Source organism: Capsella rubella, unplaced genomic scaffold (assembly GCF_000375325.1).
Source record: "Capsella rubella cultivar Monte Gargano unplaced genomic scaffold, Caprub1_0 scaffold_4, whole genome shotgun sequence".
In the NCBI taxonomy this organism is placed as follows: Eukaryota; Viridiplantae; Streptophyta; class Magnoliopsida; order Brassicales; family Brassicaceae; genus Capsella; species Capsella rubella.
Window position 1 is genome coordinate 13,921,571 of NW_006238920.1, and position 26,926 is coordinate 13,948,496.

A 26,926-nucleotide genomic window follows, 5' to 3' on the forward strand; every position below is an offset into this window, starting at 1 on the left:
ATATTTTCTTTCGTTGTTTTTTTGTACTGTCGATTTATTTATACAGTTGACTTATTTGTTATGTTTGTTGATTTTAAAAAAAAATTTGGTCGATTTGTTTAGTCTTAACTGACTTATTTTATTTTTATATTGACTTATTACATTTATTGACTTTTAGAACTGTCGACTTATATATTATGTTTGTCGACTTAATTTTTGTTGTTGTTGACTTATATTACAAGAGTCGACTTGTTATTTATTTAATTGATTTTTACATTGTCAACTTTTTTAAACTGTTGATTTTTTAGGGTTAACTAGTTTAGATATTTAGTATATTAAAGTTAAAAACATTTAAATATCGTTTTCAAAATTTTCTATTAAATGAAAAATTATGAAAATTATTTTTATATTATCCTTATTTAAAATTCGAATTAAATTTTAAATCCAAAAGTTTATAAATATTATAAATTCTTATTTAATTTTAATTATTGTTATTATTATCTATAATAAATTAATTTATAATTACTACAATAAATTTTAAATATTTGAATATTTAATTTATAACCAGTAATTTATTTTAAATGATATTCTTAAAAATAAATTATTATTATTTTCAGTTGTAGTTACTAATTAATATTAGCTATAATAAATATCTAAAATATTTTTTAAAAATTCGAACATAATTAATTAATTTCTAATAATTTTTTTTAAAGTAATATTGTAAAATATATTAATTTTGTTTTTTGGTTTTTGTATTATTAACTTTTAATTATTAATTAAGGGTAAAATAATCATTTTTAATCATACATAAGATACATTTCAAATATTTAAAAGAGTTGGTGTAAAATTCAAATTTCTACTTAAAATTAGGATACAACTACAAAATAATCCTAATATTTTCACAATTGTTCGTTGGAACAATTTTTCCTAGTTTCATATGCTCAATGAGTACTGTACTGTTCTGCGGTTTATAAGAATGTGGAAAAGAAGCAAGTATATATTCTTAACTTTTGAATCTTGTTGCTTTGCGGCAAGCCTATAATAATATCTCTATCAATCAGCTTCTCTTTTTTTTTCTTTTTCTTTTTGCTTTAAATCATCGACTCAGATAAATTATCAAGTAGTAGCACCAAATATTATTCGTAGAACAGATACATTTTGATACAACCGTATTGCGAGCATTTTAAACGAAATAAAAACCAAATCATAGGGGTAAAACAATTATATGAAAGCCCATTTGACAACCTGATTGAACTTATTTATTAACTATGTATGATTCGGGCTTCAGACTTACATATTGGGCCTATGATAGTCAGAGTGCTCTCCGTTTGGTCTAGAATCAGTCGAGTAAACACAAATAGAGTGCTCTCCGTTTGTTCGTGTTCAAACGGTCAAACTGTGACTGCTTTTTATATTTTAATCAGTCGAGTGGAAGAAATATACTACTAATAGAGTGCTCTCCGTTTGACCGTTTGAACACGAACAAACGTGCCTTGCATGAACTAATATAAATATGCTCGATTCTCAACTTACCCTTAGTAATATGAAAATATTAAAATTCCAAACGGAGCCCTTAATCATATACAATAGTTATCAAACCATTATTTTGAGCTAAAAAAAGTCTTCCAGAAAGCTGCTGCTATAACCAAAAAAAAAACCTTAAACAAAACCAAATCTATATATTTTGTGCGTATCAATCAGAATCCACGTGGCAATACCTGAGGAGATTAGGTAGAGAGAGACAAAACCCTAAAGGCGGCTTTTTTGTAATATTAATTTGGTTCCTTGCCCTCCTCCGTCTCCAGCTCTCGCCGCTTTCTTCTTCCATTGTCACAAATCCTCCTCATTGCTCTTATCGGAACCTTTCCTCATTATGCTCATCCACCATTACCAGAGCTCTATTGTTTCATTTTCCTGTTCAACAATCATCGGAACTATTCTCACTATTAGCATCATCGTCGCCAACTGATATTGATTACACCAGCTCTGGTGACGTTTTTGATTACACGGCCGTGTGAATTTTGGTAAATTTTCTTTGTTTCTCCTCTGTGATTTCTCCAAAGATGGCTGCTTTGAAAGGTTATGGTTTGTGTTCTATGGACTCTGCTCTACAATTCCCCTGCCCAAAGCGATTCGATGGCTACAAGAGGTTCTTTTCTTATTTAATCTTCTGCTTTTTTATTTATTTGTTTTTGGCTTAATCTAAGCTAGGCAAGTCATCAGCTTGATGGGGATGCTACTGTAAACCGGTTTAATTGCAATTGATAGTGGTTTAGAATTGAAATCTGTTATTTCCTCTGGCTAAAATCTATTGAGACATGCACTCTAGCATGAATCATTTTGAGTGATTGTCGTGTTCATTACACAGAAGGAGCTCGAAATGGGTCTCTCCAAAAGCAGCCGTTGTGCCCAATTTTCATCTCCCAATGCGCAGCTTGGAGGTTAAAAACAGGTCTGTGTGATATAAGAGTTTAGCTTGACCGACCTTGTATTGATTGTAAGATTTCGTATGTATGTTTATACTCTCTGTTTTCATACCCGGGACATGTTTTGGTTTTGTGATTGTCAGGACAAATACAGACGACATAAAAGCTCTACGGGTGATCACAGCTATCAAAACACCGTATCTACCTGATGGAAGATTCGACCTTGAAGCCTATGATGACTTAGTGAACATTCAGATACAAAACGGCGCTGAAGGTGTTATCGTTGGAGGTACGACTGGTGAAGGACAGTTGATGAGCTGGGACGAACACATTATGCTCATTGGCCATACCGTTAACTGTTTTGGTGGAAGCATCAAAGTTATTGGAAACACTGGAAGCAATTCTACAAGAGAAGCCATCCACGCCACTGAGCAAGGATTCGCTGTTGGAATGCACGCCGCTCTTCACATCAACCCTTACTACGGCAAGACTTCCATTGAGGGTCTAATCGCACATTTGCAGTCAGTTCTTCATATGGGACCGACCATTATATACAATGTTCCTGGTCGAACAGGGCAGGATATACCGCCCCGTGCCATCTTCAAACTTTCTCAGAACCCTAATTTGGCTGGTGTGAAGGAGTGTGTTGGGAACAAGCGGGTCGAAGAGTACACTGAGAATGGAGTTGTTGTGTGGAGTGGGAATGATGATGAGTGTCATGATTCAAGATGGGATTATGGAGCTACCGGAGTTATATCGGTTACTAGTAATTTAGTTCCAGGTTTGATGAGGAAACTGATGTTTGAAGGTAGGAACTCGTCTTTGAACGCAAAGCTTCTACCTTTGATGGCTTGGCTATTCAACGAGCCAAACCCAATTGGGGTTAACACTGCTTTGGCTCAGCTTGGAGTGTCAAGGCCAGTTTTCAGGTTACCGTACGTCCCATTGCCTCTGTCCAAGAGGCTTGAGTTTGTGAAACTGGTGAAGGAGATCGGCCGAGAGCATTTTGTGGGTGAGAAAGATGTGCAGGCTCTTGACGACGATGATTTTATTCTTATCGGTCGATATTAGTATACTTCTTTTTCAGGATCTTTGTTCCTTTTGTTTGGTATTTAATGGGAAGAAGAGATGGTTCTACTATCATCTGGTTTTATGTAGCTGATGAATAAAACTCATGGAATGATTTCATCATGTTTTGGTCTCTCCTTGTTATGTTCTACCTGAGTGTGCTGTGGTTTTAGAGGACTGGTCCTTGTAATAGAAACGGCATGCATGTTTGGTTCAGTTGTTTAAAACGACGGGTAGGTTTGAATCTGTTGATTGAAACGGCATGGCTTTGCCATCTTTGGAACGGTCACGGCAGCGCCATGTGAAAATCATAAATTTTGGTTGGGATACTCCAAATCGAAAAATTTAATATTACGGTGATTCTCTACGTTGTTGCGGGTACCCACGTCACGTGAGATGTTCGTACCAGCTGTGTTAATTTCTCTCGACGATTGAGAGATCTTAAAAAAGGAAATAGTCAATCTTTTCTTTTTCTTTTCTTTTTGTGTGTGTGTGTGTGTAAAATGTTATCCAAAGGAGAATACATCAATTTGTTAAGTAGTAGCAAATATATAAAGAAGTAGATGATTAACCATTAACAAAAGAACTCAGGTACAGAGATTACATGAGAGATTAGACTAAAAAGAACATAAAAATTAGAAGTATACCCAGTAATAACTAAAACCCTTGATTATAAACCCCACTTAGGTAGAAGACTCTCAAATAACCAAAACTGTATTTGGTGTTTTTTTTTGCTTGGAGCCCTCAGATCTTACTTATTACTAATTCAGTAAAGAACGAAGAATATGATCTTTTAGTGATGATGGTGTAAGGTTTTGTCTTATGGAACAGAGGAGATTTTTTTGGTCTGATGAAGCAAAGAGAAGAGAGCTTTGTTTTCTTGGTGAAGAAGAAGAGCTTTCTCCCTAAGTTTCTCGTTTTCTCGTATGATGTTTTGATTCTCCATGTATAGCTTTAGATTGATCATCTCCATCTTCTTTTCTTCCCTCCACATCCTTCTCCTCCTGAATCAAACAAGAAAAAGACAAAGAAAAAACAGAACGTTAATTTATCATAATGACTAAGAACATATATAAATTACAAAGTCGATTACATATAATAATCTCATATATACATGTGTATATTATTGTGTGATGATGGAGAGATTGAAACCTGGAGAGACGAGGGATACGAACGTGGCTTTGTGTTTTGAGGTACAAAACTAGTTTCGTGGGTGTGTCTGCAAATGGTTCTGAAGAACTCAAACACATCTTGGAGCTTGAAGATAGAAAGAGAAGAATAAGAAGTGAGACGTGGTTGAGTTAGGGGAGAGATATATATAGAGGCGTTATATAGATGAAGTTTGTGTTTGCATTATTCTTTCAGAGAGAGAGGTGATGAGAAGAGAAGAGAGAGAGAGAGAGACTCCTTTAGAAGGTAATGATGGCGAAAGAAGAATCATGATTACAAAGGGACAGGGAAAAATGTGATGAGGGAGAAGATGAAGTTGAAATTTTTGAGAGGATGAAGAAGGACAAGTATTGTATAACCAAGAAAAATAAAAACTGTCCTTTTTGTCTATATATATCTCTTATTGTTATTTTTGACTGATTGATTTAGTTAAAAGTACTATTTAGAAGAATTTTAGGAGGTTTCCCTAAAAAGCTCTCTCAAGTCACCGTTAAAACTTAAAAAGGTACACACGACATAACTAACAAACTTGTATATTCAATTTTGGTTTATAACTTATAATAAGTTTTGTTTGTTTGTCAACTTAATTACATGGTGACGGTGCCATCAAAGCTTAAATCAAGGTGACAGTTAGTCAAATCTGCGTAACATTTGGCTTCTTCTTATATACATTATACTTTCCAAACTTATATACATATTGACCGGATAAATTACTATTACAAGCTTCTTAAGATATAAAATGAAATTTAATTGATCTTTGGCCTAACATGGTTACAATGAATCTTTACTGTAACTCGTATTTGGTAAACAGGCTTGTTTAACTCGCACTTGCTCAACCAAATATGTTCATACAGTATGGTTTACCGTTACATGACACTCACACTTACATATATGATATATTATATAGTTTTACTTCAGTACCGTTACTGTAGCAATGCCAATAAACTGGTTCTTTTTGTTGACAGTGAAAACAAAAGAATCGAACGTAATTTTATATGGTCTATATATATATCAATTATCAGAAAAATAAAGAAAATTATGGTATATTATGTGACGTGATTAACCTAAAATTTACTGCAACAAAAAGGATAAAGATTCATATTATGAGAGTTTTATGAATCGAGTTTGGCAGATTTATTTGACTGCCAAAAGGTCAAATCATGATTATTAAGGAGCCAAAGAAGTCAAAAAAGGTTAAGAGTACGTCAAAACCTCGATCTCTTCCTTACAAGTACAAGTGTTTCTCTTAACTTTATTAATCATAAGTCTTTGTCTCCTTTTTTTCTTCTGTTTAATATTTTTTGCTTTTCTATAAAAACTAATCCCAAGTTTACCCTTTTTCTTTTTTTCAAAAGAGAAAAGGATTACGTACCCGAGCATCCAAGGTAGAGAGTCTGATGAGAGTGTGTAAATCCAGAATTTTCAAATCGTTGGAAGTCATATCTAATGATGCTTAATCATTCCGTTAAATACACACAATAAGACTTAAGTTTCTAAGTAGTTGTTGTTTTTTCTTCTAATTTACTTACAGCCATATATATGTTGTCGTCGTTCCCCGTCCAATGGTTTCTCTTCTTCTACATGTTGCATGTGTAATCTTAAGGGTTTGAATGGAGAAGCAGATATAAAGCACTAATATAGCAGGACAGATTAACTGTTTTTTTTTACCATTCATAAAAATAAATAATTATCATTTATAATTGCAGTTCTCCTGTTAAAATTCTGTAGATGGACAAAAAAAAAAAAATTTATTTTATGGTCATGTTTTTTCCCTATAAAGCAGAGCAGATTAAACACCTCTATTTTAATGTAGGATCTGCACTTGAACTGCCAAATCTGCTTAATCTGCTTTTAGGCTTTGGCTTTGAATGGAGATAATAAATATGACAGAGCAGATCAAGCAGTTCAAATATACCCAGCAGAACAAAAGTAGATTAAGCAGATATGGCATATTAAATGCAGATCAAGTTTTATTAATTTTTTATTAAAAAAGCAGTTCATTTAAAAACACTCCAAATCTCCAGCTTTTTTACTGTTCATAGTGCAGTACAAATATCCTTCTTAGCAGATCACTTATTTTTTAATAATATTTTCTTTTTTGAACTGTCATTATATTAATTTTGTGTGAATGGAGGAAAAATAGCAGTCCCCCGTTGTGTGTATTATCTGCTTTTGTTCTGCCTTTCCATTCAAGGCCTTATTTTGTTAGATCTGCATTGTACACTTGATCAGCTCTGCTTATTTTATTTTCCCATTCGAAGCCTAAGATTCTTAACTAATAAGCACTATATTTTTCTTTTCGTTATATATAGGTACAACACTCTATAAATCTACGATAAAAACATACTACAAATTAGCAGTAGGATTTCAACTATATATATATATATATATATAAAAAAAAAAAACATGAAACGCTACACTAAGTGTAGAAATTATGTTACACTAATCCGTAGTCATGGTTTTAGAATATAAAAATGAAAATATTTAGGGGAATCAGGAGAAAAAAGGTAGGAAAGAGGGAATCATGGCTCGTGATGGTTCACGTGAGGTAAGAGCGAGGTTGGGTTTAGGTGAATGGTTCTGAAACTTGCAAGGAAGAGGAAAAGAAAAAAGTGTGAAATGGATACTACCGAATCGGGTGCAGTCAGTGACTTTTGTTATATGTAATGTATTTTGTTGTGGTTAGTGGAAAAAGTCATGGAGTACTCGAGTAGAAGTAGAAGCAAAAGCCAAAAGCACATTTAATTTGGAAAACGAAACCACCGATTTGGCTTCTTCTCCCCACAATCATCATACCCATTTGCCATAATAACCCCATTCCTCCCCACTCGACGACGATGGATTCTTCATCATTATCATCATGCATTATGAATTTTGTGGGCTGTCTCTATGTTTTTCTTCTTCTTCTCTCTTCAATTCTCAAACCCAATTTCCACATGCACATGCCCAGTCCTCTTTCTTCTTCTTTTAGCCCAATCAATAATACTACTCCATATTCTTCAAACTAATTTTTTTTTTTACCGACCTCCTAACAATATTTTACTATAAAAATCTAGCAATAAAAAAATACACTTTAAAATAGTTTCTGTGCAACATGTATATATAAATCTGAATTTCACAACCATTCAATAAACATATCAAGCTACTCATGGACAAAAAAAAAAAAACCCTACTCATTACATGTATTGATGATATATATGGAGAAAAAAAGAATAAATTGATGAGGGCAAGGACTAGGACCACTATAAACTCTACTCATTTCTTGTTTTGATAATTTTCATACAAACTAAAAATGCAAAGACAATACTAGTAGTAATAAGAGAGAGAGGCATCAATGGAATTGGAGGAGATAGTCAACACTAGAATGAAACCCCCCATCCACGCTTCTCTAAAAAGTGTTCAAAACTTGTTATTATTTTGTTACAACCTCTATTATTATTATATCTACTACTATTATTTCTAGCCATCCTTTTTGAGTATATCCCATAGACAACTATGGATCTTCTCAATCAAACCTAAGAGATTTACCACTAAAGGTATAAGAGGAGATCAGAAGAATGCCAAGAAATTGATGAGAGAGTTTGGAGGGTAAGTTTTGGAGTTTGTTACTGTTTCTGTAATGATTGTAAAAGGAGAGCTTCTCTTCGTCCTCTCGAGTTGTTACTGTTTCTATAATGATGAAATGGTTGTAAAAGGAGAGCTTCTCTTCTCTTCGTCCTCTCACCATCAAATCCTCTCTTTTAATTTCAGATTATCCATTGATGATTCCTCTGACTAACTCTTTCTGCTGTCTATTTTTAGCTCCATCTCTAGCTTAGCCCCATCCTTTCCCCCTTCATTTCTACCTTTACTATCATTGCATCACATTATGGAGTGACTTTGTTGTGAAGTAGACACATCCTAAACTTTCAATTCTTTTAATCACGTAAATTACAACTCCCCATGTTACAACCTCACCATTTGCCCTGCGTTATCTACACCTTACTTCTAATCAAACGGAAAAATAAGCCCAGTCTCTAGGAAAACAAAACAAGAAGGATTTTGGCTAGAGTGCAAGTTCATGAATATGTTACTGATAATAAGATATTGGAAAGGGAATCTTGCTACGTAGCTTTATCGTCTTCGTCCATTGGGTCCGCTTCATGGCTTCCTTTTGAATCAGCCTCCGAAGAGTTTGATCCCGTATCATCATTCATATCGGAACCCTCTGTATCAGAGTCAGAGACAGGACTTTGTTTTTGGTTCTCATGATCATCATCAGATTCAGAACAACTCTCTGTCTCAGAGTCCGAACCAGTAGCATGTTTTATTTTCCCTTGATCAGTGATCCCCATTGGCTCTTGAATAACTCCACGTTCAGCTTCATCCTCCCTAGAGACTATGATCCCTGAACTTGTAGGTTTAGTTTGACTTTCGTCTACCTGACTGGCAGAATCATGTACTATAGTCACTTCCTTGATTCTTTGAGTCTGACTCTCTTCATCCTCTCTACTTTTTCCGGTTTCGTTTTCTCCACGTACAGAAGGAGCTGTGCCATAAGCCCAACTCCCAGCAACTTCAGAAGCTAGAAGATCTGACGTCCTTATAGTGCCTACGCCCTCTGTGTCTTGGGTATCCCTTTGCTCGTTTTGGTTCCTTAACAAGAGAAGAGCTCCATCATTCTGAACACTTTCATGCATTTGAGTTTCACAATCTATTTGCATTGTATCACTGGCTAAAATGATCGACTTCCTCAGATGATCGTTTCTCTCAGAAGCATTTCCTGGACTTTGAGTTTCATTAACTTGCTCTGTTCCTACAGGGTCTGTTCCCAAAGTGGGTGCTGTACCAACACCTTCTATATCTGAGCCAAAGCCACCCTTCACGACTTTTTCAGAGCTAGTATACTCTGCTTCTTGGGTGTTTTGGCCTTCCTGACTCATGATTTCACAATCATGCTTCTGAGTAGCATCTGCATCTTCACAAGACGTATCCAAAACTTCATTTCTGGTAGACCTTAGCCCTGAAGTGGACGAGCTTTCCCTGGCAGCACAATTTGAATGGTAAGTTTCTCTTCTATCTTCCTGAGAATTAGCTCTGTTGGGACTTCTGTTTATTGGATTAAGATCAATATCTAGTGAAGTATTGTCACAATTATCCTCATCTTCCAGAGTTCTCTGCATAGTCTTGAGCTGTTCCTGCTGCTTTGCAAAGAGAGCTGAGATCTCCTCAGTCGTAGAATAAAATGCCCGCATCTGAGTTTCACTGCATGAAAAGATCCCGTGTTCTCATTAAGTTAGACCAATCAAGCTTACGTGAAATGCATCTTAACGCAAGACTGTCAACAAGAAACTACCTTTCCAACCAGAAAACCTAGAAACCAAAACAACTGTACAGAGGCACTAAATACACTAAAAACATTCATGTATTAAAGTTTCACCATTAAACAGAAAGTATATTAGCAAACTAATCATGTACTCTAGAATAGCAGCCTAACGTAATTGTACCATACATGTAAATGTTCTTACCGGAGCATGATTCTTTCCCTTGCCCCACGGTGTCTTTGTCTTTCGAAGTCAAGGTCTCGAACAGTGGCACTTATCTCTAGTTCCAAAGCAGACACTTTCGCCCATGCTTCTTCTCGAGCTGCCTGCTAACATAACAAAGACAGTCTCAGCTTAATCATATACTGGAGACAACGCAAAATAAAATCTCAGCTACAAGTCCACGACCTTTACAACATGATATCATAGTTCTTGTAGCAGAAATCAGAGGTAGGAAACAGAAGCATGTCATTAATGTAAAACAGTTAAAACAGTACAAGGCACACAAATTTGTTTCCATTCTTACCTTTTCACTGTCCAGATCCTTTTGGAGTTTTTTTATTTCAAGGTCAAGTTCTTCCATTTTCTGTCCAAATTTTTTTCAACAAATGCACCTGTTAGTACAGAAATAAAAGAGAGAGATATAAAATAAGAAAGAAACTGAATTCAGGGTCAGGTACTTTTTGTGCACTAGCAGAAGCGAGCTGCTCCTCCGAAACTTGAGCTTCTAGCTGACGGTTTCTATTGTCAGAGCAGACCAACTTCTGCCTCGTATCTTCCTATAAAACACCACAAAACTTCTAAAATGACAACAAAATGAAGAGAAAAAAAAATAGAGTACAATTTTTTGTGATCAAGAGGTTAATTATGATAAACATTACAAGAACATACCAATTTTGACATCAAAGTTTCCACTTGCATTGACCTTTCCTTCTCTGAATCCTATAGTTTTGTCAAGTAAAATGTCTTATTCCAAGGACATAATGATGGGAAGAGTCAAACACAGCTAATTCTTTTCATACCTTCATTTTGTTAATTACTTCTTGTTGTTCCCTCTCGTGTCTCATAGCAGCATCAGAAAATCTTTTCAGTTCGTCCTGAGCTTCAATTTGGCATCTATGTATCGCAGCTTTGAGTTCGGCAATGGCAGTTTCGCTGTCCTCTCTTCTTTGTTTTCTTTCTTCATCCAACCCTGTCTTCAGTTCAGCAATAGAAGCCTTTTGACTGAAAGCAATATGTAGTTTTTACTTAGGGTTACATATTTGCAATATACAGTCTATTAAAGCAAAGCCACATAAGATATTCCAGGAAGGTCAATAACTCAATATGAAGAAAATCATCTGAACATTAAACACCCACAGACCAATTGACAACCAAAAGAAGTAGTGTATATAAATGTTTAAGCTATATGTTGTTGCCAAACAAGACCAGAGTAACATTTTGAAGTGTCTTATGCCTCACGCTTTCACCCTCTGAGATGCCAACCTCTAACTTTTATACTTAGGGGGGACTCAACATAGAAATAAGCAGATAATATATCGGGACAGGTAAAATCAAAATTTTCACAATACTTGCATAAAAAATGATCCTAAGAGAATAAAAATAACAATCGACAAGGGAAAAACATTTCTTCACCTTTTAATTATTTCATTTGCTTCACCGAGAGATTGCACGGAAGCGCTTACTCTCTCACCAAGTTCATCTATGGAATTCTTTTGTTCAGCTGATAATTTGTTAACCTGCGCCAGTTCCTTCTGCTTAGCATCTAACAGATCACGCAGCTCAGTCAGTTCATTATGAAATGATTTTGCGATGGATTCTTTATTCTGTTTTATTTCCTGAAAATGCAAAGATCTACCAGTAAGGATACTCAAATAATCAACCAATTAACCAAACATGATTATTGTTTACAACAGATTTTTGACATAAAAAACCACCATGCACCACAACAAAGATTCAAAGACAAACTCATCATACATTTTCATGGTGCTCCACGATTGAGCGGGACTCATTTCGCAGAGTGTCAATGGTAAGCACCTGTGCTTCCAATTGCTTCCTAAGTTCCTGCATAGAACATTGATTTTTTGACACAAAAGTTGAGTTAGAATGACATCAAGATAATACATTCACTTACATCTAATAATGGAATCCAAAAAAGATGATAAACATACTGTGTTCGAACGCTGAAGGCTCTTAAAATCATCCAGAGATATTGGACCATTGGGACCACCAATTCCTAGACCCTTCTGCCGCTTAATTTCACAAGTAACATCCTCTTCACATGAGCAAAAACACAGATCAGAAGTGAAAAAACACATGCTACATATTGGTGAAAGAAGTGCCTTAAAACATGCGACTCTTTAGTTCTATATACATGAAGTAAGAAAAAAGAAATAGAAAGACGTATGTGACCTTCGTGACTACTACCTGCTTTTCTTTTTCTATCCATGCAGGAAAGTGCAGCATTATTACCAAGTATTTCACGGTATACAAATGCAAAGGCCTTTTCTGAAAAAAAAAATGCAGAGGTCTAGTGTTAACATGATAATTGATCTGGAAAAATAGCATAAAACTGGATACATTATAGTAACCATTAATCCCCTAATAAAACTGCTATCAGTGAGATATGAATTCACAATGCTATGGCACAGAAAACTTATGTTACCATGCTCTGGAGGAACAGCAAGCGATATGATGTCACCATGCTGAACCCTGAGTGCAGGGCCGTTCTTGTTTAACCTCTCCCAGTTGAGAAACGTACCATTTGTGCTGAATCAAAGAGAGCAGGAGACATAAACAAAAGTCAAAATTTTACAACTGCACAGAAAAGGAATCACAGAATTGAAAGAGAAGAGAGGTTCACTAACCTTGTGTCTTCCACAAAGACAGATACATCAGAGCTAGAAGTATTATCCCCATCACCGCCTGCTACCTGCTTACGGTATATCTTACAATGGTTCCCACTAATTGCAGCTGATTCTATCTGATAACCGGCGTGACGTGGTAGCCGTCCTAAGCAATGCTCATCAGAAGTCAAGAGTATATTTATGCCCTATAATCCATTAATCAGGAACCAAATCAAACTTTTTGGACGAGAATCACATTAGGACAGGTTACAGAGAACCAAAACGCTGAGTAGGGTTGTGGGTTTTTAAGAGAGAAACGAACCTGCCGGCGTTTGCGAGCACTGCTTGAAATTGCGGTGAGGACCCCCCAGACGTTGAATTCGTAGTTCTGCAACGGCTGAGAGGCGATTTTAGCAGCAGCGGAGACGATGAAATCCTTGGAGTTGAGGGAGGGAGATGGAGAAGCGTCACTTTGGCTGTTGATCCGCGATGCAGTAGCCGTTTTAATATCCGGGATCGGGTTGGATGTCACCGATGCAATTTTCCTCTCGTCTTGTTCAGCCACCGTAGACGCCATTGGCGCTCCGAATCAAGAAGGTGAGAAAATTGGCGGGGATTTTGAAACCCTAACTGTATAATATTCAGTTCAGTGAGTGAAGAAGATTCATGAGTCTCTCTCTCGCCTCGGAACTTAACTCAGTAAAGCTTCTCGAAGAAGACTGATGTTTAAGACGATCTGTCGTCGTGGAAAAAGAAATAAACAATGGTCGTCGTTTTATAGAGATGAGAACGGTAGGGTTTGCGTTCTCGGAATAATATAAACGTTTTCATTGTTCAAAGAAGTGTCGGTGTCAAAAAGAAATCGGGCTTTTCGCTCTCATAATAAATAGATTTGGGCCACCGATCCCAACCCTCGACAATGTAGTGTAGACCCATCCATTGGTTTTAATTGATTTGTACACGATAAAAACGCATCATTTACTTTTCTAGTTTTCTTGCCAACCAAACGGCATCGTTTACAAAAATAATGTAAATTAAATCAAATTAAGTCTAAAAGTGGAATTTTTTTGCTTTGTTCGTTGCTTCGCGGGAAACCATTAGCCAGCCAAAAAGGTAAAGAAGGTATCAATATGCTTTCTAAACAACAAAAAAGTCTGATTTCTAAAATAAGAGAACTTGGGCCAACTAAAGATTTTTAGTAGAGCATCTTACATATCAATCACATCGGAATCTAAACCTTAATACATTGTTTGATGTTTCTAATCTCAAAGTAGTTCAAGTATAAGTAATAATTTGATCATAGGTAAAAAAAAAACGTCTAGTTTACTGCATTATTGTCGGTACAAAAAGTACTTTTATCCAAGAATGGAATGGAAAACAAGTTAAAAGATAGAACTGGAGGCCGATAGATCTCAACAGGATAAAAATCAGATCAACAACACTTAGAAAGCAAATAATGAAAATGTGATTAACAAAAAGATTCAAAATATAAAAACGTCACTCACTAATCCAATGTTTTCAAACTCAACAAACACTGAAGAATCCACAAAAATAGAAATAAATTAAAAATAAAACAAAGAGGGGGGGAGTGGCAGACTGCGTAATTACGGAGAATTCTAAAAGGTTTCAAAGGCTGAGAGACACGGAGATGGTTACGGCGGCGAACGTGATCAATGCGGTGAACAATGACGGTGAGTTCACGCCAGTCGCCGCGTTTTTCGACTTACTGTTTGCTGAACCTGCCGGCGAGTCTGAAGGAGCACTATCCGGTGCATCGTCCGTTGGAGGTGCTGGTGGTGAAGCCGCGATTGGGGAAGGTCCTTCCGCCGGAGATGGTGCCGATGCCGTATCTGGTGCCGGCGCCGGTGCCGGAGAAGGTGATTTAGATTTCCCGAATAGCTCAGCAGGGAGGAGAACGTTATCCACGGTGAATATCACAACCGGAGTCGCGTCGAGCACAGTGTCGGCGAGTCTCGACGGAGCAACGCCGGTGTGGAGAATAACCTCGTCGCCGGAGGTTGAGGTTGTTAGATCGAATTTTCCGGCGCCGTTAGTGGCCAATGTGGTGATGTTGTTTTTGTTAGTCTTCAATGAGCCTTTAGGTTTATACTCAGCGAGGGCGTGATACTCTAAGAGCGAGACCACCTCGGCTTGTGTGAGCTTCGTCAGATCTGGTACACCTTCAGCTTTAAAAGCTTCATCGGACGGTGCAAAAACCGTCAAGCCTTTTTCAACGGCGGATTCGTAAGTCTTGAGAACTCCACTGGAAGCAAGCAAATTCGCGAAGGTTTTGCAGCCGGCTTTCTCGAGTAATCCGGTGATGTTCGACAAGGCGGCGGAAGGAGCAGGAGCCGTTAAAACTCCGGGAGCGATGATCGGAGCATCGATCTCGAGAATGGAGATGTTGTAAGGGATTTGTTTAACGGATTTGGTGTAAGATGAATCGAGTTTGGAACCTGAAGCGGCGGAGCCGAATCCGACTTTGCCTCCTTTAAGATCGGTGATGTTGACAAATCCTAGGTTTCCGGGAGCGTTTCCGGTGGTTTGGTAGAGTGTGGTGGAGAGAGTTGTACCTTTGGAGAGCCCGTGGAGTTTTTGGGGATCGTAGTAATCGAGGAGGACGAGGAGGCTTAGAGCGCCTTTGATGACGGAGAGTGGATGTTTCCCGGCGAGAGAAGACATAGCACCATTGTTGAGGACGAGGACAGTAATCGTCGTGCGGCTGTTGATCTCGTCGGCGAGCTTCGTCTGAGTAAGGTAGCTGTTGAAGGAAGAGTAGTCAGGGGAATCAGCGAGGATTTGAGTGATGTTGTGGCTACTCACGGTTGAAGCGAAGGCGAGGAGGGAGAAAGCGAAGGCGAGGAGTGAGAAGGTCTGTGACGCCGCCATGATGAGACGGTTTGAGTTTTTTTTTTAAGTGTAGGTGCGGAGCAGACAGCAGAGGAAGTGGAGAAGACAGAGTGAGAGAAGTTAAAAGAGAAGGATGATTGTTAACCATGGTTAGATATTTAACCGTGGTAAGGTTAGGAAATTGACTAGAGTTAGTTTTGCCTTTAAAATTTTGAAATGTGTGTTGTTTATAAGTGAGTGAGTTGGGTTGGATTGGGGCCATGTGTTCTTTTCCGGACATAGCTGGAAGAAAGTAAGAGTCCATTCCATTTAATTGTCTTGTTCTTTTATTTTTCTATATTGAGAGATTCGGGCTTCGTCTTTTTATACTCTCTACACCAGATTTTTTTTTTTTTGGGGCCAAAACATAACCTGTATTTGAAAGAAACAACAGATATAATCTCGTTTTTGATTTATCATCGATAGATGGTGATAAGTTTAAAATAGTTATGTTTCTGGTGTGATCGTTTTTGTTATGTGAAGTGTTCCTAATACCAAAACTTGTTTGTGGATTAGTGGATTTGGACACTAGAATGTGTATCTTGCTCATTAAATGATTCAAACCTGTCATTTTGTATCGTAGAAAAATGAATTTTGTATTAGAGAAACTATAGTATGTAGAATGAAAAACATATACACGTTTTTTTAAATATATTTTTGGTTGCCGACGTTTATGTTTAAAAATATAAATAGAATTATCCACAACTCGGTGAGGACCAATATTGAATCACTGCATCCCACAATATACGATCTTTTTGAGCTGTTAAAGCATTACTTTCCACGTGTGGACAATATTAGAGAAACCACTAGCTAGTTAGTGAGAGTGAGTATATGATACTTGTAAACCCATTACATCAAAGCTTTTCTTATATACTCTATTACTTACTACTATATATAAAGTATTTTGCTTTGTTATTTTTTCTCTTCTGCCTACTACCAAGTTTCTTTTTATAATGGGATTACAAATATGACCAAGATGTAAAAGGCATCAGGGGAAAATATAATGTTATAATTAAAGCAAACAAAAATAAAGAGAAGAGTAGAGCCCAACTTAGTGGAGTAGTAGTAATGGGCCTTTAATGATAATACGGGCCCATACCATAGAAGAATACGAACGAACGTGGAGAAGTATGTATGTATGTAGTGGAGCAAGCTGGACAGAGAGAGAGAGAGAGACTGATGTCTCTGACTCTGTGTGTGTGGCATCGTTTAAAGGGAAGAGGGAAACTCAACTTTTTTTTTAATGTCCGAAAAGTATTCAAATAAAGGCTGAGAAGCGCTGACGCATTTGTCAGAAACCTGACAACTGCCTTTAAATCTCTTCACACTTACCCCTTCGTCTTTCCTCTGTTTCTCTCTCTCTCTCTCTCATTGTGTTTAAACAGTGGAGAACAGAGAAGAAATTTTCGTATCTCTCTGTTTGGTTTGTGTTAAATCTTTTCTTCTTGGGTGGTGGGTTTTTTTTTTTCTTGCTTCTCTTTGTCGCTAGTTTTAAAAGCTGTCTCCTTTGTTTCTCGAATTGAAAATAACTTCCACGCAAAAAAAAAAAAAAAAAAAACAATTTTTGTAATGAAGATGCAGAGCCCTAAAATGGAGCAGGATGAGGTAGAGGAGAGGAGAAGGAAGAAGTGGCCTTGGATGAAGGAGGCTCAGTTTATGGAGTTTCAGATGCAATCTTTGGTGTATAGATACATAGAGGCTGGTCTTCGTGTGCCTCATCACCTTGTGGTGCCTATTTGGAATAGTCTTGCTCTCTCTTCCTCCTCTAATTACAGCTGTCACTCTTCTTCTCGTAAGTATATTGAAATTTGAGTGTGCTTAGTCACGAAATCTTAGGAGTAATTTGCGTAATTTTTTAGCATAGGAGATAAGAAAATACATTATTTAGACATACACTATATAATGTCTTGGACCTCAGTATCTAGGGAAGTTTTTGTTCTGATGCAACAATTGTATGTTTTGAGGTATTCTTGTGAAAATGCTTGATGGGTTTTATTGTGCTTTTTTAATTTCCTAGAACATGTTTTTGGTTCTTGGGGTTTGAGTTGGAGGAGTAAAAAGAGTCCCATACGCAACAGTCTTAAGTTACCTCTGAATTTATTACAGTTTTGTTCTGTTTTAACAGTTGACTGATTCTTGTCTGTTTCTGATTTTGTGGTTGTTGGGGATTGACTTGTAGTGATGAGTAATAAAGGTTTAAACCATATCGACACAGTGGAACCTGAACCCACAAGGTGCAGGAGAACAGATGGGAAGAAATGGCGGTGTAGTAACACGGTCCTTCTATTTGAGAAGTATTGTGAACGGCACATGCATAGAGGCCGTAAACGTTCAAGAAAGCTTGTGGAATCATCTGAGGTTGCTTCGTCGTCTGCTTCATTAACCAAACACGACAACACTTATGGTTTGGAAAGAAATAACGAGAGTGAGAGTGTTCTTCCTGAGACAATGTCGGGTTCTAGTAATGCGCAAGTAGTTACCATTGCTTCATTGCCTAGTGCCAGAGCCTGTGATAATGTCATTCCTCCGTCTTTAGTGATCTCTGAGTCCACAAAAAGAAGTGTGAGTCACGGTGAAAGGAGCAGAAGGAACACGGAGATGAGTTATGATGACTTTGTCAATAAAAAAGAGTCAAGTATGTGTGTGAGAGTTGTTCCCCTTGAAGGTACTATGATTCTAGACTCGCAACAGAAAGAATATCAATAGAACTCATTTCTTCACTGTTCCAATTGGATTGACCAGGTTCCATTGTTTCATTATTAGGTGATGAGAGCTTACCTTCTGTCCAAAAGTTCTTCCCGGAGGTATCTGATAGTTCCTTACAAGCTGCACGATTCTCAGGCAACAGGAAGAATGAAATAATTGCAAGAAGCAGAGAATGGAAAAATATGAATGTTGCTAATGGTGGCTTGTTTCATTGTATCCACTTTTCTCCAGACACTGTTCTTCAAGGTACTACCTTTTAAACCTCGGCTTAACGTCATTTTCAGGGTATATTGATGACCTTTTTTGGTCTTCTATCTTGCTTCTTCGTTGTAGATCGTGGTGGGTTTCAATTACAAAGAGTTGAAACAGACAATGAACCAGGAAGGTGCCGAAGAACAGATGGGAAGAAGTGGAGATGCAGCAAAGATGTTTTATCTGGTCAGAAATATTGTGATAAGCACATGCATAGAGGTATCAAGAAGAAGCATCCAGTGGATACTACTGACTCACATGAGAATGCCGGGTTTAGCCCGTTAACTGTGAAAACAGTTGCTAGATCTGTGTCCTGCAAAGATCGAGATGACCAGAAGCTCTCTGTTTCAGTCATGGGTGTTCCACTGTCCCGCGTTTCTGATGAGAAGAGCACTAGTAGTTGCAGTACCGACACCACTATTACTGACATAGCTTTAAGGGGTGAAGAAGACAGTGAGGAGATATTATCATTATGTTCTTCAGGTGTTTAGAAGCATATAATTGTTGTTCTTTTGATGGTTTTAGTTTCTATCTATCGATCTTTCTGTGTTAGATGTTAGAAGAAGTCAAATCGCAGAAAATTATGGAGACACGAATCTTGTTTTGATTAACATAGAGATAAATGAGGCATAATTATCATATGGAGTGTTTTTCTTTGTTTTCTCCTAACATCTAAGACTTTCATCTCATAACATTATTAGCATCAATTGAGGCACACACCTTTAGGATCTGCGTTCTTGACAATCCACGGATGTTGCATGATCTTATCAATGGAGAGTCGTTTTGAGGGATCCTTAACAAGAAGCTGCGAAAGATTTGAAACAACTATATGTTAGTTCTTAATAACTAGTCAAGCAAGAGAGACGTTGTTGGTATAATGATATAGCTTGGGTGTACCTGACTGATAAGATTTTTGGCCTCTGCTGAAACATTTGGCGTGGTTGGAAAAGTCAGATCAATCTTAAGAATTCTGCATACCATTAAATTAGACAAACTCATCAGGAGCTGAGATTTAAGTTTCGTTGGTCATTTCTACAAAGATAAAAGTCCAGTAATCTCTTACCTCTTGAATGTATCCTTTTGACTCTCGGCTTCGAATGGAGGGTTGCCGTAAAGAAACTCGTAACAAAGTATGCCTAAAGTCCAGTTATCAACTGCATAATCATGATCCCTGTTTTCTACCATCTCAGGTGCCAAGTAATCTAAGGTTCCACACATTGTTTTCCTCTTGTTACTTGACTGAACTGACCACCCAAAGTCGGCAATTTTCAATCTCCCCTGCGTGTGTATGACAATACTAATGATGAAAATCCTGAGTTCTCAATGCAAACACTATAACCATAGAGTTATACAAACATACCTCATGATCTAGCAACAAGTTTTCAGGTTTTATGTCCCTGTGAATCACACATTTTCCATGGCAATATGCTAGTGCCTGACTGAGACTTGCAATGTACTGAAATCCAGGAAAAAGAGAGAAACAGAGTTCAAGAAAAATCCATTGATTTTTCCACAGGAAGCAGATATTCCCAATGACAATAGGTAAGTACTTGAATTGCTACTGACATATAGGTAAATCGTTAAGAAAAAGACATCAAATTCACCACAACAAGCAGTCCTCAAACGGATAATGCCAATGCGTTTAAGAAGCATGCACAACAAACCAAGATTGCAACAAATGGATGATCTCCAGGCAAAATTGAGATAAAGGACAAAGCAAGCGAGGAGAGACTCACAGTGGCGGCTTGCTTTTCAGTGAGATGACCATTCTTTTTGAGCAAGCCATAGAGCTCACCACCATGAGCATACTCAAGAATCAAGAAGATTCGGTCATCGTCATGGAACCAACCGTAAAGACCCAGAATATTCGGGTGACTTAGACTCGTTTGGATCTCCATTTCCCTCCTAAGCTGATGATGAATTTTATACTTCTCAATCTGCTCCTTGAATATCACTTTCAGCGCCACTATGTACTTACTCTATATCCCCAAATTCAACAAAATCCGCAACCAATTAGGTTTCCAAAAGCGCAAATCGACATAAATCTCTACCTTAATCGAAGGGAAATGAGTACCTTAACCTCTCGAGCGAGATAGACTCTTCCAAATTTTCCTTTTCCAAGTGGTTTCCCGATCTCGAAATCTGCCAGGGTCCATGGCTTCTCAGCATCGCCTGCGTTAGATTCTGTCGATTTCTTACTCATTTTTCTGATCACCGTACTGTTAACGACTTAGACGACGGAGAGAGAAGAAGTGCAAGAGCCTGACTTTTCAGATAAAAAGAGAGAGAGCGGAGAAACTAATTTTGAATTCAAAAGTCCCTTTAGTACGCAGCGTTTCGTAAGTTTTTAATTTTCGAAATTTCACCTATTTTCGAAATGCCGATTTTACCCTCCTCGAGATATCGAAACTACGATAGGGCCATCTGCTAGAGAACAACTACTACAAATTCAATCCGACACCTTAGGCAGGTGCACCGCGTATGAGTTTAAAATTCCCACGCCACGATCACATCACCCATCTTAATATCATTCGTTCTTCTTTGAAGAGTACAAGCATTTTGATTTTGATTTGTTCTGTTTCTTAGCTTTACACCGTATATCTAAAAATAACTACCTCAGATTTACAACATCAAACAAACAATCCAAGAAGAAATTTAATTAGAGCCAAACTCTGAGTTCCAACGTTCAAGCTCTTCCCATTTGCTTTTACTCAAGCTGGGTCTAATCACTGCCATAGATTTCCGAAAATCATCATATCTTATCGGTCTCACCTGTTACATTAGACAGATACTGGCTTTCAAACTCAAAGAGACTTCAAAATTGATTCGAGAGACTTATTTGAAAGAGGTTTCATACTTTATTTGCTTGGATGGTAAGAATATCTGCACCGAGTTCTCTAATTGGCATCATTGCAGCTTCTTCACACAATGCTTGGAGATCACTTCCTGAGTATCCTGTAACATAGACTTATTATGCTTATTAGTTATTTGACTCGAAACTGTAACACGCCTAGTGGTAATAAATAGTTTGTGTCTCTTATACAAAATCTACGGAGCTTGCCTTCGGTTTCTCTGACGATTTTGTCAATGTCGCCGCCAGATAAAGAGTGAGGCTGGCACTTCAGTTTCGTTTTAAAAAGTAGATGTCTGACGTTCGAATCCGGCAATGGTACGTATATTCTCTTCACCTGACAAAGTGATAAAATGGATATAATCACATACTTTCCTTAGCATTTTGTTGATATGAAAATTATGGTGACGATAAACATTCTTACCAATCTCCTAAGCACTGCATCATCCAACTCCTGTGGCTTGTTAGTAGCACCTTCAAAACATTACATTCAAGTAAATGAATAGGGCAAGCAAAAACATAATATATGCTAACTGATACTCAGAGACGCACAGAGTGAAGATTGGGTTTGATAAAGACTAAATTAGCAGGAATCATACCGATAACAATCACCAAATCATCAGGATTAGAAGTCACACCATCAAACTGGATAAGGAATTCTGATTTTAACCTTCTGCTTGCTTCATTTTCACTGATCGACCTTGTAGACATTATACTATCTATCTGAGAACCAGAGAAAAACATATTCAGACCTCCAAGTGACAACATGTTTATCATGTTCGATCATGATTTAGGGAGATCTCTTCGATCAAATACAACTTATATGGTATTGTCTAGAACTCAGGTAAGGTAAGAGTAGGTTCTCTGCTTAATTAACTTATAGACAGGAGAGGGAAAAATTACATACTTCATCCATAAATATTACAGAAGGTTGCCTGGATATTGCAACTTGAAACAGCGTTTTGACTAGCTTTTCAGCCTCACCCACCTGAATCAGTTCAGAAAAATCAGTTAGTCTGTTTGAATTGTAAAAGTAATTTGAAGAAGCGTTAAAGTACAGTGACAGAAGCACACACCCATTTCGAAGTCAAAGAAGATGCTGAGACACTGAAAAATGTTGCCTGTGACTCAGAAGCAACTGCCTTGGCAAGCATTGTTTTTCCATTGCCAGGTGGCCCAAAGAGAAGCAGACCTGAAATGAAGAAATTTTACCAAGGATGGCACTGGAGAAGACCAAAAAGAAACCAAGCCTGCAAAATATACCTCTCGCTGGTCTCCGGAGACCAGTGAACAAATCTCTTCGTTTTGCTGGTAATATAACCATCTCCAGTAAAGCTTGTTTAGCTCCATCAAGTCCAGCTGCAATAATTCAGCATAAATGTGATTCCACATATTGTATCAAAAAGGGAAACAAGAAGACAAGCATAAAAAGACACTCACCAACATCATCCCATTTCACAGATGGGCTTCTATCCACTATAGTTGTGTTTATCATCTCTACTAACTTATCATCGTGGACAATTCCAGATTCTTTCACAGGTTTAGGGCTTGCAGCAGCATCTTTAGTGTTCCTTGCCATTGCAGCGCCACCTCTGGGAACTGGAGTCTTTTGTGATGGAATTTTTCTAGACCTTGATGCTGTAGAGGAAATTGAAACTGAAGAAGGAGATGCTACGGTTTTCTACATAATCAAGGATCACAAAAGGATTTTAGAATACAATGAATGCCTTAACAAATTCAGTGAAGCAATCAATCCTAATACACAAACATATAACTTAAATATCTACCAACATCACAGTCTTCTTCCACACTAAGGATCAAAAAGAAGAGAGAAAAAAAAAGCAAGACAAATACCTTATTCTCAGAGATTCCGACACCTAAAGTATGAACATCATTGGTGCCAGAAGCAAGCAAAACAAACAACCATCAATGTGAATTCACTTGTGCTTCCTCACATTTTATGTAAAAAGGTCAAAAATACAAAATGTTCACCTGTACGCTTACCCAAAGCTTGTAATCTTTCAGATACTTGATTTTGCCATTTTGAAATCTTCTCTCGGTACGATTTCACCTTTTCCTTTTCACTACCATATAAATCAACAAAACAATCAAACTCATCCGATAAGGAAAAAAACTACTCTTTTCTCAACCTAATATATATAAGATAATCAAACTTAATCGATACCTCGAACTAATATAGGAAGGAGAAGGAGTAGAACTAGCTTCATTCATGATCCTCTGAGCATTTCTGTAATGAAGAAGAGCATCATCATGTAAACCCCACTCTTCTGCTCTAACACCCTTAGCGATCTCCTCTTTCGCCAAATCGAAGTATCCTTTAAGCTTATAGGCAACCCGTTCGTTAGAAACCGGAACTCCATCGATTCCATTCATGGAGCCAGAAGAACTTGATGATGACACGTTAGGATCGTGCTTAGATTCTTCGTTGAATATCGAGCTAAACGAATCGATTACACCCCTGAGAAAACTCATACCTAAGCAACAAGCCAATGAAATCGATCATCATTTCCGAGCTTAATCAAACAAATAAAAATCATCACGACGAAGAAATTGGTTTCACCCACCATGTTTTGCTCGGAAATTGAACTCAAGTCTGAGAAGAATCGGATCAAAATCGAAGTTGATGAAATCGAATTGAACTGGAAACTAGGAAAATTACGCACACGATGAAGGTGAAGTCTTAAACCCGCTATATAGGAAGGAGGGTACTAAGCACATATTTCATGATTGATGGGCCTATTTTGTAGGGCCTTTTCTTACTGACGAGAATTGAAATAAAAATAGCCCAATACAGGAGCCCAGAAAGAAACGAGCCGCCGGGATAGAACGATTCGCATCCCCACGGATCCACCACAGAGGGACACGAGTCGCATTAAATAACAAAGCACTTGTTTATTTTTGGTATAGATCATCTTCATCGTATAAAACTACATCACCCATTAAAATAGTATATCTCTGTCTCTCTGATATCTATCTCTCTTTGTTCTTTGGCCGTTGACTACGACGAAAAATAAAGGAAATGGAGATTTTGACGAACATAGCTGTTACAGTAGTAACAACTATCTTCATCGTTTTGTCTTTCACTCTCTATCTCACGCTCAGAATCTTCACCGGGAAATCAAGAAACGACAAGAGATATGTTCCGGTACATGCCACGGTCTTCGATCTTCTCTCCCACACCAACGATTTGTACGATTACGAGGCAGAGATCGCAAGGACAAAGCCAACTTTCAGGTTCTTGAGTCCAGGACAGAGCGAGATATTAACTGCTGATCCTCGGAATGTGGAGCATATTCTCAAGACAAGATTCGATATCTATAGTAAAGGACACAGCAGTAGAGAGAATCTTGCGGATCTTTTGGGACATGGGATATTTGCTGTTGATGGTGAGAAATGGAAACAACAGAGGAAGCTTGCGAGCTTCGAGTTCTCTACTAGAGTTTTAAGAGATTTTAGCTGCTCTGTTTTCAGGAGAAGTGCATCTAAGCTTGTCGGTTTTGTCACGGAGTTTGCTCTCTCTGGAAAATCCTTTGATGCTCAAGTAAGTTTCGAATCAAAGTTAACAGACCAAGCTCAATGATGCCATTTTCTTATCTTTTGTTTTGTAGGATATGTTGATGAAATATACACTGGACTCCATCTTTAAAGTTGGGTTTGGTGTGGAATTAAAATGTTTGGATGGGCTTAGCAAAGAAGGGGAAGAGTTTATGGAAGCTTTTGATGAAAGTAACGTTGCAACTAGTTCCAGATACATCGATCCGCTTTGGAAGCTGAAATGGTATCTTAACATTGGATCACAATATAAGCTCAAAAAGAGCATTGCTATTATAGATAAATTTGTCTATAGTCTAATTACGACTAAACGGAAAGAGCTTGCGAAGGAACAGAACACTGTGAGTTCTATTAAGGTTACTACTCTCTTAAAGATGGCACTTATCATTTTCAAACCTTTTGAAAAATGGTTTGCTTTGTCGATCCTTAGGCCGTTAGAGAGGACATACTATCGAGATTTCTTGTGGAGAGTGAGAAAGATCCGGAGAACATGAATGATAAGTACCTGAGGGATATAATTCTGAACTTCATGATTGCTGGGAAGGACACAACAGCTGCATCTCTTTCTTGGTTCTTGTACATGCTCTGCAAAAACCCACTTGTTCAGGAGAAAATCGTACAAGAAATAAGAGATGTGACATCATCAAGTCACGAGAAAACAACCGATGTAAATGATTTCGTTGAAAGTATAAACGAAGAGGCTCTTGATCAGATGCAGTATCTCCATGCAGCCTTGTCTGAGACCTTAAGGCTTTACCCTCCTGTGCCTGTGGTAAAATAACCAGTGGCTCAAAAGATTCTTCTGTGATTGAACATTTTGAGATTTTCTTAATTTATTATCTTGGCCCTTCCATAGGACATGAGGTCTGCAGAACATGATGACGTTCTTCCAGATGGACATAGAGTGAGCAAAGGGGATAATATCTATTACTTAGCCTATGCAATGGGTAGGATGACTTACATTTGGGGTCAAGATGCTGAGGAGTTCAGGCCAGAAAGATGGCTTAAGGATGGCGTGTTCCAACCCGAATCACCATTCAAATTCATAAGTTTTCATGTTTGTACCCTCTCTTGCTTATGTGGCTAAGAAAGAGTATTAAAGTATTAATTTCTAATACCTGAGATGTTTCATGTTTTGGCTGTAGGCTGGTCCAAGAATATGTCTTGGGAAAGATTTCGCATACCGGCAAATGAAGATAGTATCAATGGCACTTCTTCACTTCTTTCGCTTCAAAATGGCTGATGAGAAGAGCAATGTGTGTTACAAGAGAATGCTTACACTTCACGTCGAAGGAGGACTCCATCTATGCGCAATCCCAAGGACAAGCACTTGAATCTACCAGAACACTTGCAAGAACACCTCAAAAAAACTCTTTCATAGCAACACTATACTTTAGTATTACTCTGTTAAAGCAAACCCTTTATTTACATTTATTATTTGATTACGTGCTACTAAAGAAAGTTGAGGCCCTAGCAAACATCAAAACGACCAAATCAGTTTCACTCACCAGTCACCACGATTTGTTTGGATGTCTATTTCATACCAACAAGAGATAATTTACTTCGAAGCAAAAAACAAGGATTGGTCTGAAAACTCTCATACAAACTTATCTCAGAAAAGGAAAAAAAAAGAAGCCTTGTGAGTTTTAAATTTTATTAAGCAAGAAGAAGTGAATGAATAGGTTGACTTGTGACTTGTGTTCATTGAACTTGTTCTTAAGCTAATGTAGTTGACTTCCGAAGAAACAAAAGAAAAGGAATGGAGATTTTGAGGAGCATAGCTATTACAGTACTAAAAGCGATCATCGTAGTTCTTTCTTTCACATCTATCTCATGATCAAAATCATCACCGGAAAATCCAGA

General features: G+C 37.6%; 8 protein-coding genes across 9 annotated transcripts; 3 read left to right on the top strand and 5 right to left on the bottom strand.

Moving 5' to 3' along the window:
• Positions 1–1,746: 1,746 nt before the first annotated feature.
• On the top strand, positions 1,747–3,624 carry LOC17888949 (4-hydroxy-tetrahydrodipicolinate synthase 2, chloroplastic). Its single transcript, XM_006294410.2, has 3 exons — positions 1,747–2,128; positions 2,348–2,431; positions 2,549–3,624. The coding sequence occupies exons 1-3, from the start codon at positions 2,043–2,045 to the stop codon at positions 3,474–3,476; spliced, it is 1,098 nt and encodes a 365-aa protein (XP_006294472.1). The 5' UTR covers positions 1,747–2,042; the 3' UTR covers positions 3,477–3,624.
• A 397-nt stretch (positions 3,625–4,021) lies between these two features.
• On the bottom strand, positions 4,022–6,084 carry LOC17889402 (protein LITTLE ZIPPER 1). Its single transcript, XM_006295260.2, is given in 3 exon segments — positions 4,022–4,477; positions 4,626–4,831; positions 6,016–6,084. Coding segments are annotated over 3 exon segments (459 nt in total). The 3' UTR covers positions 4,022–4,293.
• A 2,446-nt stretch (positions 6,085–8,530) lies between these two features.
• LOC17889281 (early endosome antigen 1) lies at positions 8,531–13,527 on the bottom strand. Of its 2 annotated transcripts, none has more exons than XM_006293588.2 (13): positions 13,115–13,527; positions 12,814–12,998; positions 12,612–12,715; positions 12,374–12,454; positions 12,118–12,221; positions 11,924–12,010; positions 11,582–11,784; positions 10,969–11,170; positions 10,838–10,888; positions 10,627–10,725; positions 10,473–10,532; positions 10,151–10,275; positions 8,531–9,887 (listed from the first exon to the last, which is right to left on the bottom strand). In XM_006293588.2, exons 1-13 carry the CDS (start codon positions 13,367–13,369, stop codon positions 8,747–8,749), a joined length of 2,697 nt encoding a protein of 898 aa, XP_006293650.1. In that variant the 5' UTR covers positions 13,370–13,527; the 3' UTR covers positions 8,531–8,746. The 2 variants fall into 2 exon arrangements, with proteins under 2 accessions (XP_006293650.1, XP_006293649.1); XM_006293587.2 differs by having other exon boundaries at positions 10,151–10,272; positions 13,115–13,526.
• A 647-nt stretch (positions 13,528–14,174) lies between these two features.
• LOC17889294 (fasciclin-like arabinogalactan protein 8) lies at positions 14,175–15,852 on the bottom strand. The gene has a single exon (XM_006296188.2). The coding sequence runs from the start codon at positions 15,679–15,681 to the stop codon at positions 14,419–14,421; it is 1,263 nt and encodes a 420-aa protein (XP_006296250.1). The 5' UTR covers positions 15,682–15,852; the 3' UTR covers positions 14,175–14,418.
• Positions 15,853–16,914: 1,062 nt separating this feature from the next.
• On the top strand, positions 16,915–19,278 carry LOC17887872 (growth-regulating factor 9). The gene is made up of 4 exons (XM_006293422.2): positions 16,915–17,473; positions 17,861–18,346; positions 18,445–18,633; positions 18,721–19,278. Exons 1-4 carry the CDS (start codon positions 17,251–17,253, stop codon positions 19,128–19,130), a joined length of 1,308 nt encoding a protein of 435 aa, XP_006293484.2. The 5' UTR covers positions 16,915–17,250; the 3' UTR covers positions 19,131–19,278.
• On the bottom strand, positions 19,228–20,928 carry LOC17889473 (serine/threonine-protein kinase Aurora-3). The gene is made up of 6 exons (XM_006294680.2): positions 20,714–20,928; positions 20,376–20,618; positions 20,000–20,095; positions 19,703–19,917; positions 19,537–19,609; positions 19,228–19,444 (listed from the first exon to the last, which is right to left on the bottom strand). The coding sequence occupies exons 1-6, from the start codon at positions 20,840–20,842 to the stop codon at positions 19,343–19,345; spliced, it is 858 nt and encodes a 285-aa protein (XP_006294742.1). The 5' UTR covers positions 20,843–20,928; the 3' UTR covers positions 19,228–19,342.
• Positions 20,929–21,097: 169 nt separating this feature from the next.
• Positions 21,098–24,014, bottom strand: LOC17888239 (spastin). Its single transcript, XM_023783564.1, is given in 13 exon segments — positions 21,098–21,411; positions 21,497–21,594; positions 21,701–21,827; positions 21,915–21,964; positions 22,090–22,213; positions 22,398–22,478; positions 22,567–22,682; positions 22,754–22,849; positions 22,931–23,171; positions 23,345–23,367; positions 23,495–23,574; positions 23,676–23,998; positions 24,000–24,014. Coding segments are annotated over 13 exon segments (1,491 nt in total). The 3' UTR covers positions 21,098–21,294.
• A 65-nt stretch (positions 24,015–24,079) lies between these two features.
• On the top strand, positions 24,080–26,524 carry LOC17889802 (cytochrome P450 704C1). The gene is made up of 5 exons (XM_023783563.1): positions 24,080–25,052; positions 25,120–25,404; positions 25,494–25,835; positions 25,920–26,120; positions 26,209–26,524. Exons 1-5 carry the CDS (start codon positions 24,531–24,533, stop codon positions 26,395–26,397), a joined length of 1,539 nt encoding a protein of 512 aa, XP_023639331.1. The 5' UTR covers positions 24,080–24,530; the 3' UTR covers positions 26,398–26,524.
• Positions 26,525–26,926: the final 402 nt, after the last annotated feature.